Source organism: Pinus tabuliformis, chromosome 5_1 (assembly GCF_031772625.1).
Source record: "Pinus tabuliformis cultivar Carrire ecotype Pingquan chromosome 5_1, CPIR1, whole genome shotgun sequence".
In the NCBI taxonomy this organism is placed as follows: Eukaryota; Viridiplantae; Streptophyta; class Pinopsida; order Pinales; family Pinaceae; genus Pinus; species Pinus tabuliformis.
Window position 1 is genome coordinate 254,455,083 of NC_142305.1, and position 12,666 is coordinate 254,467,748.

The 12,666-nt window shown below is 35.3% G+C and overlaps 1 protein-coding gene across 1 annotated transcript; it reads right to left on the minus strand.

Moving 5' to 3' along the window:
* Window positions 1-263: 263 nt before the first annotated feature.
* LOC149164365 (electron carrier/ protein disulfide oxidoreductase) lies at window positions 264-7,856 on the minus strand. The gene is made up of 7 exons (XM_089432079.1): window positions 7,585-7,856; window positions 5,923-7,073; window positions 3,825-3,880; window positions 3,416-3,649; window positions 2,993-3,284; window positions 1,043-1,239; window positions 264-957 (listed from the first exon to the last, which is right to left on the minus strand). Exons 2-7 carry the CDS (start codon window positions 7,063-7,065, stop codon window positions 804-806), a joined length of 2,076 nt encoding a protein of 691 aa, XP_089288205.1. The 5' UTR covers window positions 7,066-7,073; window positions 7,585-7,856; the 3' UTR covers window positions 264-803.
* Between the last annotated feature and the right edge of the window lie 4,810 nt (window positions 7,857-12,666).

Consider the following 12,666-nt stretch of genomic DNA (forward strand, 5'->3'; position numbering starts at 1 on the left):
TTAATAATAGAGAATATGAAAAAAGGAAAAGGCAAAACATTAATGTGTAATGAAATCCTCTCATAGAGATAAGAATAATTTATATTTACAAAGATCTTACAAATAAGGATTATAAACTAAAAAGAGGGCTCAGAAAACTTGAAGTCTATTCTAAATTTTACAAAACCATGTACATTGCATTATCCAATAGAGAACAAGTGAAAATTTAGCAGAAAGGAACAAACTCACATAATATTCATGATACAAGAGGACTTCCACAAATATAACAAAATAACTTTCCCATTTAGCTTTGAAATAATCGAAGCAATACCATCATAGCTTTGAAATTAACGCATCTACATAAAAATCATGTAAGGACCATGTTCCTTCTAACATAAATGCAACAACATAGGAACAAGATCCTTCTTACAATTTCCCAAGGGGGAAAGGAATAGAAGTTCAAGTGCAAGAAATTGACTCAGTTCAAATGACAAGAAGCCATCGAATATATTTTAATAAATCGGGAAACAAATAACATTCTGAAATGGCATGCCACATTTGCCTAATAGCCTGTAAGGGATTGAACCACATACTTTCCAGAGCTTCAAAAACAAAAAAAGGTCCGTGTTGCTTACTTATTCACAAGACTTGGCATAAAAGACTTAGGCAGCAGATCTTTTGATCTTCTATCTCAACTTACCATCAGCAAAATTTCAAATTTTCATACTAATTTAGCTTCTAACCCATTAAACTTAGGATACAGCTCCCATTTGATAGATGACTATGAACTGAATTGATTGAGAGCATGACAGATAACATTAGACTTAGCAATTCAAAGCCCAATCATAATTCTGGTATGTGATCTTCAGCTGATTACTATTCAATAATTCCAATAGCTGTTCTGACTTGGAGGGCTCCAGATAGTTTGCAACAAATTTCAAGACTTCTGTTTCGTTTTTACCAAAGTCCACACTGTACCTGCAAAATTTGAGATTCAGGTAAAAATTGAGAATCATATTATAAAAGCTAGTAGAAGACAATGAAACTGTTTTAAAGCTTTTACCAATTCAAAATCTTGCTAACTGAAGCAAGCTTGTTCTCCCCATCGATCAAAAAACCACCATCATCAAAAAATATCCTTCCAGCTAGCCTTAATTCTTCATCAATACTTCCTGGTGAATAGCATCTGATGGCAGGGCTTGATCTTGAACCAGACACTAAGGAAAAATGAACCAAAGGTTCTGGATCTCGCAAAGCAACCTGATTCAGCAAGTAGACCACCATTGCATCAAAACATTATTCGCAGGACTCAAACATAGTTATAAAACTTGGCTCGGCAAAAACCCTGGCAAGAAAAGAGTAAGAGTTCGACTTAGACCAAAAAAAACTTCAATTTTACAAAATTTAAAAGAAGAAACGTGTTATAAGCCTGGCAAATACACAGCTGACCCTTGTGTACCTACGAGTCAAACAAGAAGATGGCAAGCCAGAGTGGCCGGTAATCAGTTTGACTTACCACAAAAGGTGAATTTGGACTGTTTAATGGGCCAAGGCATGTTTGGCTTGCAGTCTGAATCAAACCCAACGAACTTTGTAACACAAGTCTCAAACAATAAATTAATTGTTAAGCCTACCAACGAATATACTTCCTTTTCCAAAAAATGGAAGTTCTAATACATAACAAACAGTTAATGCTAATAAGATATTTTTATTCAGTATATCGATGTGCAGCAACATATACATATGCAGGAAAACGTATAATCTGATTTCTAATTTCACGGTTTGTTTTAAAATAATGTGAAGACTTATGTATAGCAGTGCTTCCCTTCATAAATAATGCTAGAGCTATGGTCGTTAGATTTTCACATTCCTTATAGAAAGCATCCTTAAAATCAAGTTGCTTTTGGTTTACAGGGAAACTAATGGCCATTAAATAATGCAAGAACTGGCTATATAAGTTAGATTTTCACATTGCTTATAGAAGACATCATTAAAATCAAGTTGTCGTTTTTGGTTTGCAGGGAATCTAATGGCCTTTAACAAACATGAAGTCTTCAATTCATTCCATAGCAGGAAGTTTATCCCCTGATGAGTATTCTTTCACTTCTGTCTTGCCTTGAGAATGATACCCCACATTAGTCATGTTAACAGTTAGAACTTCTTGAGGAGATCTTAGGATGGGGAGTAAGGGGTTGGATGGTAAAGCAATTGAGATGAGATGAGATGAGATAATTTGATGAATGTCCACAAAGGTAGGCCAATGGCACAAGGAAGTACAATCAATGATACCAACCTGTACGCTATAGAGATTGGAGTTTCCAACCTGTTAAAAAGATCTTAAATATAGTACACAAAACCGCAGTGTAACGAGTTGGTACATGTATTTTATCGGCTGCAAGTCGCACTCAATAGCAGTCAGTTTGAAGTGACCATCAACTTGTTTTGCATAGGAATCAGATTACCATCATAAGGTACAGGACAAATTCAATATACAGATATATATATATATGGCAGAGTACATAAGCAAACAGAATGTGGTGATATTTCAGATTATTAAAGTTTTTTGGCTCCAGAATACCACACTTACTTGCTAATGTTTTTAAGGTCTATATTGTTTGGCTCCAGAAGACCACACTTGTTCATATTTGCTAATGTTGTTAAGGTCTACGTTGTTTAGTAAGGCTATGTGACAATACGAAAGAACATGTGATTACTTGTTGGCAATTGCCAACCCCTCCACCACAAGAAAATAACATCCACATCAAAAAAAATCAAGCCTGAAGAGGGCAGCACATGTCAGTTTCCAAAAGGAAACAACTTAACAAGCGTGACTAATTGGAAGAACTTGTGATTACTTGTTGGCAATTGCCAACCCCTCCACCACAAGAAAATAACATCCACAACAATTATTAAAACCTGAAGAAGGCTGCACATGTCATTTTCCATAAGGAAACAAGAAGTTAAAACAAATTCCAGAATTATTAACTGGAGCAGGAAGAAATAAAAACTTTACCTCGATGCGCTTGTCTTTTAACCCAAAAGGCTTTATCAAATTGTAAGGAGGTCTTTTGTTGCCACGCAAAACCCCATTTTGAATGGCCGAGAGTGAATAAGAATAGCCACCAATGAGATATTTAAAATCACCAAAAAATCTTCTCCGCTCGAGAGGTCCATCAGGGTAACCCCACAGCACAATTGCATGAATTGCCATCATATTATATAAATTGATGAAGAATGCAAGTTTTTCTTCTCTGGATAAGTCATGCAAATCAATTCTGTGAAGTTCCTCAATCACTTTCAAGTACCTGCAGTGGAGTAAAAACACCGATATAAAGAAATTAAGTATGAAAGTTTTACTTCAAGATATATTATAACATTGTAGAATGGTACAGTGCATAGGTCATCAAAATACATATGGCAGGACCATAAATATCACCTTATAAACTCCTCACTGCCACGAATGCTTCTGTAATCTACATGCTTGCCATCATCAGAGATATAAGCTTCATAAATTGCTTGGGTCAAGCTCCGCAGTCTAGCTGCAATTTCAGTTGGGGGTTTGGGCTTCATGTCATTTGTACATCCTGTAAAATTATAGCACTTGGCGGTAACAACTGGATCGTGTTCCATGAAACGATAAGGATGATTTCCATCTTCGAAGACATTCTCACTGGGATGGGAAACACCACATGATATCAGCAAAGAAAAAGGCATTTAGCCACCATATATAGGTCAAACATAAAACATTGCCATAAAAATTGAGCAGTCATTTAAACAGTTTTACGCTCATTAAAAGCTTTCAAATCGCTCTTTAGAATTTTTGGGTGAAGCAATAAAAGACATACTCTAGAACATGGTGGAAAAAGTGCTTTGAGGCAAGTTTTCTTCCGAATTCGACTGCCTGCATTGTCAAAGGAAAAAAAAAAGGGTTAACATGGTTATTATAATTTATGAAATTTTAATAGGAACTAATACAATTTTAATTTGTTCTACTGTTATTTTTAATTTAAGATAAATATATATATATATATATATATGCTTAAAATATTTTTATTAAATAATTTAAAAATAAATTTAATATCTATATAATCAAAAAAAATGTGTTTTAAAAATTACATTTAATATTGATATAACCAAAAATAATAATAAAGAAAAATATTTTCACTTTTCATCAACTAAAAAATAAGTTATAAAAGGAAATTGGGCCTGGAGTATGCCTAAAATTGCTTCTGTTTGGCAAAGAGGTAGTTTTCTGGGAAGCAAGGAAACAGAGTAATGTCTCAACCCAGAGACATCTGGCAAGAGTGAAAATCTGCCAGTTATAAGACATCTGGCAAGAGTAAAAGTCTACCAGTTATGGACTACCAACAAGTTACAACTACCAGCAAGTAATTCCAAATTGCATGATTTTTTTGAATAACAATAAAGCAACCAAATTTTACATCTATTTAGGCAATAATAACTGTCCCACTACTAATTTAACAAATGAATTATAATAAAACTTCCCGTGGAGAGAGAAAAAAAATCATCATCTCTATCATATAATACCATTTCAAATACCCAAGATTTTAATTTCGAAACATCATAAATATACCTAGATCATTATATATTAAAATATCATTAAAATAAAAACTGAGAAACGATTCCTACAGCTTCCAAAGTGATAGTAAAAAATCATTAGAACGGATCCACACTATTAAGGGGGAGTGGTAGGAGTCCACGCTATTTAGGGACAGTGGTACTCTCAAAGAAAGAATAAGACTGCAGTTACTGACACCCATGGTAGCAAATCTAAATCTGGATCACAAGTATATATATATATATATATATATATATATATATATATATATATATGTGGAGAAATTCAGAAGACGCATATATAGAAATTCAGAAGACGACCATACATGATGGACTGATCTCCATGTTCGGCAGCTGGGGAGTTCAATTCCATCAGGTTCCAGATCGCAATAACGAAGCTGGGAAAGAAGGTAACCTTTGGTCACCAGTGGGTATAGGGTACTCAAATTGTTCCATCTTTATCAGAATTCGGTGGATGCAAATTGTTGAGATGCCATTTAATTTTTATGGTTAAATTGCAATTTTAATATTTGGGTAGATCTAAAGCTCGCAGTTTTTAAGTCCTGAAATCATAGTTCTACATCGAATTAAAATTTCTGACTAGATTTTGATCAGAATGGAAAGGAAATACCAAGCAATGACCTTATATCCCATGCTTTGGTCACCATCAGATAAGCGTCGCCACAAATTTGATGGGGCTGTAAAAAACAGCTGTGGAAAAGCAGGTGGACAGCAACTATACAAATTGTAAATGGCAAAATTATTTTGATTTATCTTATGGGATTAGGAGAAATGTCTAACAAGAAGGCTGAATTGAGATCATCATGACTGGATTATATATCTGCTTCCAAAACGGTATGGATCAGCTGGGAGTTGAAGAGGATTCCAGCCTGGTCATTAACATATGTAAAGTTAATTGTTTAGTGGCCAAAGGCTACAACATTTCCACTAGTGCAAGGGCTTAGATTACATTCTACAGATTGAAGATGTTGAAAGAGATTTGAACTAACTCAAAGATGTTGCAACAAATATAGAATCAACTACCTTGATCACTGGTCAAAACGAAGAAAGAATGAAGGAACAAGAATTGCATTTAAAGAATTTAAACTACTAATTTATTTGGAATACAGAACTCTGTTCTCAATTGATATTTGGTTTTCTGATTGTACTTTCTCTGTAATAGTATCGGTTTTGATTCAGATCGATCTCCGAGTAGCAATAACCCCTTGGTATTTTTTCACTTTGCCCAGCTTCTTTCAAAATGTAATCGAAATTCTATTTTAAATAAGCAAAATAGTAAGGTTCAATGGCTTTTAAACTAAAAGAAATTCACAAAACAGCACCATAGGGAAAAAACGCACAAACCTCATCCCTCTCCAGTAACTGATCCTCTGACAAGAAATCCACTGCTTCCGATCCAACAAAGCACTTGGAGAACATCCGCATTTTATAAAACCTATCCTTGACAACCACTGCCTCCCTGAGTTTTGTGACAACATTAGCAAACTCATCCACCATCCCATTGTTTCCGAAATCATCTTCCCCTGCAGATGGTGGCAAAGGGGCCGTAGGAGGAGCCTCGGTTTCAATCAATACTTTGATCTTCTGATCGAATTCGCCAGACTCTTCCATGGCCCTAACCTCATTCATCCCTCCCAAGCACGATTCATTGAAGAAAATCTTAGGAACAGATGAAGAACCTGTTATTCTTTCTAGCTCTGCCTTCCTGCCAGGATAAACGTCAATGTTGATTTCGATAAATTTGAGGCCCTTTTGTCTCAAGAAAGATCTAGCTGCTCGGCACTGCTGACTCTCCGAAGATGAAAACAAAATGATCCTACCCTTAAAGGCGGGCTCTACAACTAAATCTTGTAATTGTTCACCCTGGCTCTGACTATTTTGTCTCTCTAAACTGTTCTTAACCAAAGTCAAGGGATTCCACGCACTCCAGTCCTTGAGAATTTTCCCGTCATTACTTTCTTTCTTATCTTCTGCTGAGATTTTGCCTTCTCCGGTGGCATTTTTACCCTCGGCGACTGCTGCGTTTAGATCGGCTTCATCTTTCTTCGTAAGGGAAAGACGACGTATAACATCCGGAATACCGCTTTTCTCGGAAAACTTCCGGATCATGACGCCGCGCTCCATGAAGAAGTTCTTTAGAGCCGTAGCCTTTTCCGGCCAAGCAGCGCCTCTCACGCCGAAATCAGATTCTGGAGATCGTCCAATCTCGGCTTCAGGATTTTCAGTTCCGTAGAAAACAGGCTCGTTTTCTTTTTCTTCGCCTGGAACATCGCATACATATAAGGTTCGATCGACGGTGGCTCCATCCTCTTTATCAGCTTCATTCTTCTCTACATCAGTGCTCTCTTTTTCAATATTTGAACTCTTTTCTTCGACACTGTTTTTCTTATGGTCTTCACTATCAACATGTTTTTCGGAAGTCAATTTCTCATCTGGAACTGAAACGTTTCCCTGAGATTGCACCTCCTTTAAATCCTTGTTTTCCATTTTGATTTCTACGAAGAAAGTAACAATGAAAGATTAATATATATAGTTCAAAATTCTATAATGCCAAGCTTGATTTCCTCAGCAGAAATTGTTTTTTCTGCAAATCCAGAACGAAATACCAAGACTTCTCTTAATAAACACGCCTTCTACCAAAATAGATCCTCACTGAATCATTCTTCCTCTGAAAACGCATAAATCTAATACCAATGAAGGAATTTAACAACGACTGTAGCTTTTACTAAACTAAAAACAGACCGAAACAAAACTGAATCAAAAGGATAATGAAAGAAACAATCAAATGGAATCCTAAAAACAATAAATCGATCCTTCTGTCAACTGATTACATGTTTCAAACCTAAAAATCGAGCCAGGTCTAGATATTACACTAGTAAAACCTAAATGGATTCTCCACCTGGATAAACTATTTTTTCCATGGAGCAAAATAAAACAAAAATGTCTAGAAAGGAAATTAAGATAAAAACTACCCCAGATCAATCGGGATGTTTAAAAATGACTTACACGTTTTAGCTGCCGCGATTTGTAGAATCCGAAGCTGTTGCAGGAATGACAATTCGTTTCGAGATAGTCCGTTAAATGGCCGCTGGCGGTCCGCAAGTCTTGCGCGACTAAGTCGTATTTATACAAATTTGGCACAAAATGATGCACACGGACCGGGACAAAGTCTTCCAGGCGGGAAAAGTTCATGCCATCCGCTTAGAATTCCGCGGGATCCGAACCTTGGACCTCAACAAAGCAACACCTATTTTTAAATAAATGAATCAATGATTCATCGGAGATTGTGAAACATAATCTCCGGAAGTGCATCTTCTAATTTGGTTGTCATAAGGCTTAGGCTTATTGACTGTACCCATGTTCTAACTAAATTCCTGGTGGTTACGTTTGCTTCCTGAATTCCTTTTACCATGTTCTGGATCATGGAATTAATGAAGTGTTTTGAAATTCAGAGTAATTATTAAAAATTAAGAATTTCCCTCTTTTTATAAAATTTACAAGGTATTTTATTTATTTAAAATAAATATTAAAATTATTAACAAATTTACAAGGTATTTTATTTATTTAAAATGAATATTAAAATTATTAACAAATTTACAAGGTATTTTTTTATTTAAAATAAATATTAAAATTATTAACCCGAAATAGTTTTAAGCAAAGAGAAAAATTGCCAAATGAGGAAGAGGGATCAGTCATCACTAATTACAATTCCTAAATACAAGCTGTTATTAATTGAAATTGTTTTTACTTTTACCATATGTCTTTCTAGTATTCTAATTAAATTATTAAAATTGCTTTTATTTTTATTTTGTGTTTTCAATTAATTTAATTAAAATTATTTTACTGTAAAAAAAATTTAACATTATGGGAAAACCTATTATTACTCAGTGGTCAAACTAGCAATGAGGACAACCATCAACGTTATTTAAGGGAACCAGCAATGAGGACAATCATCACCGTTATTCAAGGAAACCAGCGATGAGGACAACCATCACCCTTATTCAAGGAAACCCACACCGCTCAGTTGTCAAACCAGCGATGAGGACAACCATCACGGTTATTCAAGGAAACCCACGCCACCTCGAATAACTCATTTGTGGTCCATAAGAGGACATGTTTTCACTCCTACCATATGCCTATGAGTCTTGAGTGGTTAGCATGTTTTCTTACGTCCCAAAAAGACAAACACAAACAGTTTTAAGACATATTTAAGGACCATATTTTACTAAAATCATTTAATAAACCATTAACTTATTATTTTATATAAAAATAAACTTTGATTTAAGACATATTTAAGGACCATATTTTCCTAAAATCATTTAATAAACTATTAACTTATTATTTTATATAAAAATAAACTTTCAAAATATTATTTAAGTTTCAAAATTATTTAAAAATAATAAAATATTATTTAAATTTTAAAACTATTTAAAAATAATAATAATAAACTATTCCCCGGATGCGGGTGATGACTTGTCAAGGGGGGGCGTGCCACATGCCCAGCATGTGCCGCCCCGTGGTAACCTTAATACGCCTAGTTAAACCGCCGTCAAGGTATAATGGCTCAGCAGCGAAGCGATGGGTATTCAATGCAAGGCAGAGGTTCTCGATGGTGGCGCAGAATGCAGTTAATGCTCGACTGCAGAGAAGGAATGGAACACGATATCAACGAAGGATGTGGGTGCATAGGCATATTGAGGTTCGAAGGGTGCAAGAGCAGAGAAACTGCGAGACGGTGGATGTTGCGGCCTCTTGCTGCTGCAATTCAAGCCGTGGATGTAGGAAGGGGGGGCAATTCGAGGGATTTCTGGTTCAATTGGAGGCGAGAAGGGTTAACTCTAGTGCAGGAGGAGGGTGCTCAGAAATCGTCTCACCAGTGTGGGGATTGGGGCAAAATCTGCACAGTGCCTATTCCTACCTATTCTCTCAGGCATACGCGGGTGGCAGCGAAGAAGACATGGCCAAATTACGGGAGCGACAGCCTAGCAGACGAGGACCAGGGAGAGGTTCCTCTTCTAGAACCCCTGCAGCAGATGAACACCACCATTGTTGTTGCTGCTACTGTCATAGGCGAGCAAGAGCCACACAACTCCCAGTCGGGCAATTCGTGGAGGTCGGTAGCTCTAGCGAGGGAGGACCATTGCTTCCGGCATTCGGCTCCGTGGTGTTCACTCTGGGTAGCTCAATGGACAATGCAGGAGTCAATGCCCACATTTCAGTTCTTTTCACCAAAATCCCTGAAGAATTTGGAGCCGGAAATCCTCTGGGCACGTCGGAGAAACCTCCAGAAGGCTCTGGTGTGGACGCGCTGGAGAAGCCTCCAGGAAGCTCTGGTAAGGACAGCCCTGATAAGGAAAGCCCTGAGGTGTTGCCACCGAACGAGGCAGGCAATTCGGGGAAGGAGACGGTGCATGGCACCTCACACCCAATGGGGCCGGCACCTCAGGGCATTGATGAGAAAAAGTGGAAGGCGATGTGGGAAGGAGTCCCAGAGGGACGGGGGTGGTGCTACGTGGTGGAAGACAAAAGCCTCTGCGAGGACCAGGACACTGAACCCCGGCTCAACGCATGTCCTCCTCTCCCAGCCCAAAACCAGGATTAAAGCTTCTGCGGGTATGTCGGTTCTGGATTTCACTATGCTTGTTGGCTGGCAATGTATGCGTCTGTCTGTCTGGTCTATGTATGTCAGGTCTATTGTCAATTTTCTATTGTCTGTCGGGTTTATGTATGTCGAAAGCCCCTGCGTGGGCAGTCATGGGTCTGATCAACACAATGAGGCCCCTTAGCAAGCTGATTCTCACGTCTTTTGGGCCTCCAGCAGCAATTAGATTTTGGAGGGACTCTGTCAGTCTGGAAGGTGATTTTGGAAGTTATGTAGGTGCTGCCCCTGCGAGGGAGCTTTTTGTTTCAAAGTTAAGCTATCCAAGGTGCAACTGCTGGCCCTGGAAAGCCTGTCTCACTGTTTGTAAAGTTTACTTGTAAATATAATACAATAGTCTAGATAGTCTTTTAACGATAAAAAAAAAATAATAATAAACTATTAATTCATTTCTATTTATTTAAAAAGGTGAAATACTAATTACTAATTAAAGGCATTCCCTCAAAATTAAATTGAGTAGTTGGGAATCACGTGACCCATTTCGATTCAAATCCTAAATAGTCCTGGCATATGGTAGGCTTTGTGAGAAAAAGATTGTATTATCAAAATATGGTAGGCTTTGTGAGAAAAAGATTGTATTATCAAAACTAAAAATTAATTTTGGATATAATAAATAAAATATATATATATTAATTAATTTTGATTTTAATATTTTAATATTATTTATTGTGTATAGAGTTGATGATTAAAAAGTGTTATGTTAAAATATTTTGTGGTGAAAAATTCAACCATATTAAGAGTTGGGTCACTATACTAAAAGTTAGGATGATCCAAACCAAGATTTCATTATCGAAATCATATATTATGCATGTTAATCATCTCAAAATCTACATTACCTAGTAAACAAAAAAATATTCATATATTCCCTCAAAAATAAATTGGAACTCACATGTTAATGTGACCACTTTGATTCAAATATTAAAGAGTTCAATGTGGCTCATTTTCATTCAAACCCTAATAGTCTCCGCATGTAATGATAAGCTTTGTGTAAAAAGAATTAGATGTTATAATGTAATCCATTTTGATTCAAATCCTAAATAGTCCCCACATGTGATGGCAGGTTTTGTGAAAAAAAATGAGCATTAATGACAATCTAATACTTAATCATGTTTTAAAAAATAAATTTTTTTTATTTTTTATTTTAATTTTAATTTACAATTAAAAAAGTTACTCGTTAAAAATTTAGTGGCCAAAAATATAATCATGCTAAAAATAGTAATAGCCCAAACTGTTTATGATAATTAAATGATTTTAATAACTTAAATACCTTAACTCTCAACAACACATTATCTTAAAAAATATATATATTCCCTCAAAATGAATGGACAAGTTCACGCTCACGTGTTAGTATGACCATTTTAATTAAAAACTAAAAATCTCAATATAACCTATTACCATTAAATCCGAAGTAGTCTCCATGTCTGATTAAGCTTTGTGCAAAAAAAGATAGATGTTATAATACAACTCATTTCGATTTAAATCCTGAAGAGTCAGGTTTTGTGCCCCAAAAAAAAAATTGAACGCTATAATGACAATCCAATAATTAACCATGTTTAACAAAACCAACATTTAATTTTAATGTAAAAAATATTAATTTTAATTTTAGCTTAAAAATTATCTTGATATCTTTGAATATTTAATATCAATTTTAATGGGATACTTAACTTTAGGTGCAAGGTTAAAATATTATTTTTAATATAATAAAATTTTTTATAAATATAATAAAAAATTATTTAAGATGGAGTTGATATATGGTGTTTATAAATAATATTTTTTTCTTTTGGGGTTAGTTTAATTGGTCAAGTCCTTATTGTTAAGTATCCGATGAGAGGTTACGGGATCAATTCTCCTTGATACTTTAAAAGATTCCCTTCGGGGTTGATCTACCTAGATTTTTAGGGGAAAAAATATTTTGAGAAGAATCTTCGGCAAAAATCACATAAAAAAAAAAAATTGCCAACGCGTTTGAACCAACCAGTGTGGTTCATCGTCAGGACAAGTTGAATGAGCAGATCTTGCTATGCATTATAAATAGATCCGGCAGAATGTCCAATGACCAAATTTCCAGATCAGGTAACGGGTAAAATGATAACAGCTAGATTGACCAGGGAACGGCTAGTTAGACAATGAAAGGCATAATTTATTTAATTAAGTTTAGTTATTAATTTCCTTATAAATGGACCATTTTTATAATTACAAATATATGTTAGAATAAGCGAGTTAATATATTATAATTATAAAATAAATCAAGTCACAGAGAATAATTGATGACATTTTAATTAAATATAAGTTAATTATATTTTAATTAAACACCATGTATCAACTCCATATTTAAAAATTTATTTATTAAATTCATATTAATTATTTATATTTTATATTTTATATTTTTTTTTGATGAGTGAGTCCCTTCAAAATTTATTTATTAAATC

Bases quoted from the DNA above. Each gene is read 5' to 3' on its own strand.
- LOC149164365 (XM_089432079.1), bottom strand. From the start codon at position 7,065: ATGGAAAACAAGGATTTAAAGGAGGTGCAATCTCAGGGAAACGTTTCA. The intron at 3,881-5,922 runs GTTTGTGCGTTT...TTGACAATGCAG, and splicing joins AGTTACTGGAGAGGGATGAG to GCAGTCGAATTCGGAAGAAA. The intron at 3,650-3,824 runs GTATGTCTTTTA...TTCCCATCCCAG, and splicing joins TTTTTCCACCATGTTCTAGA to TGAGAATGTCTTCGAAGATG.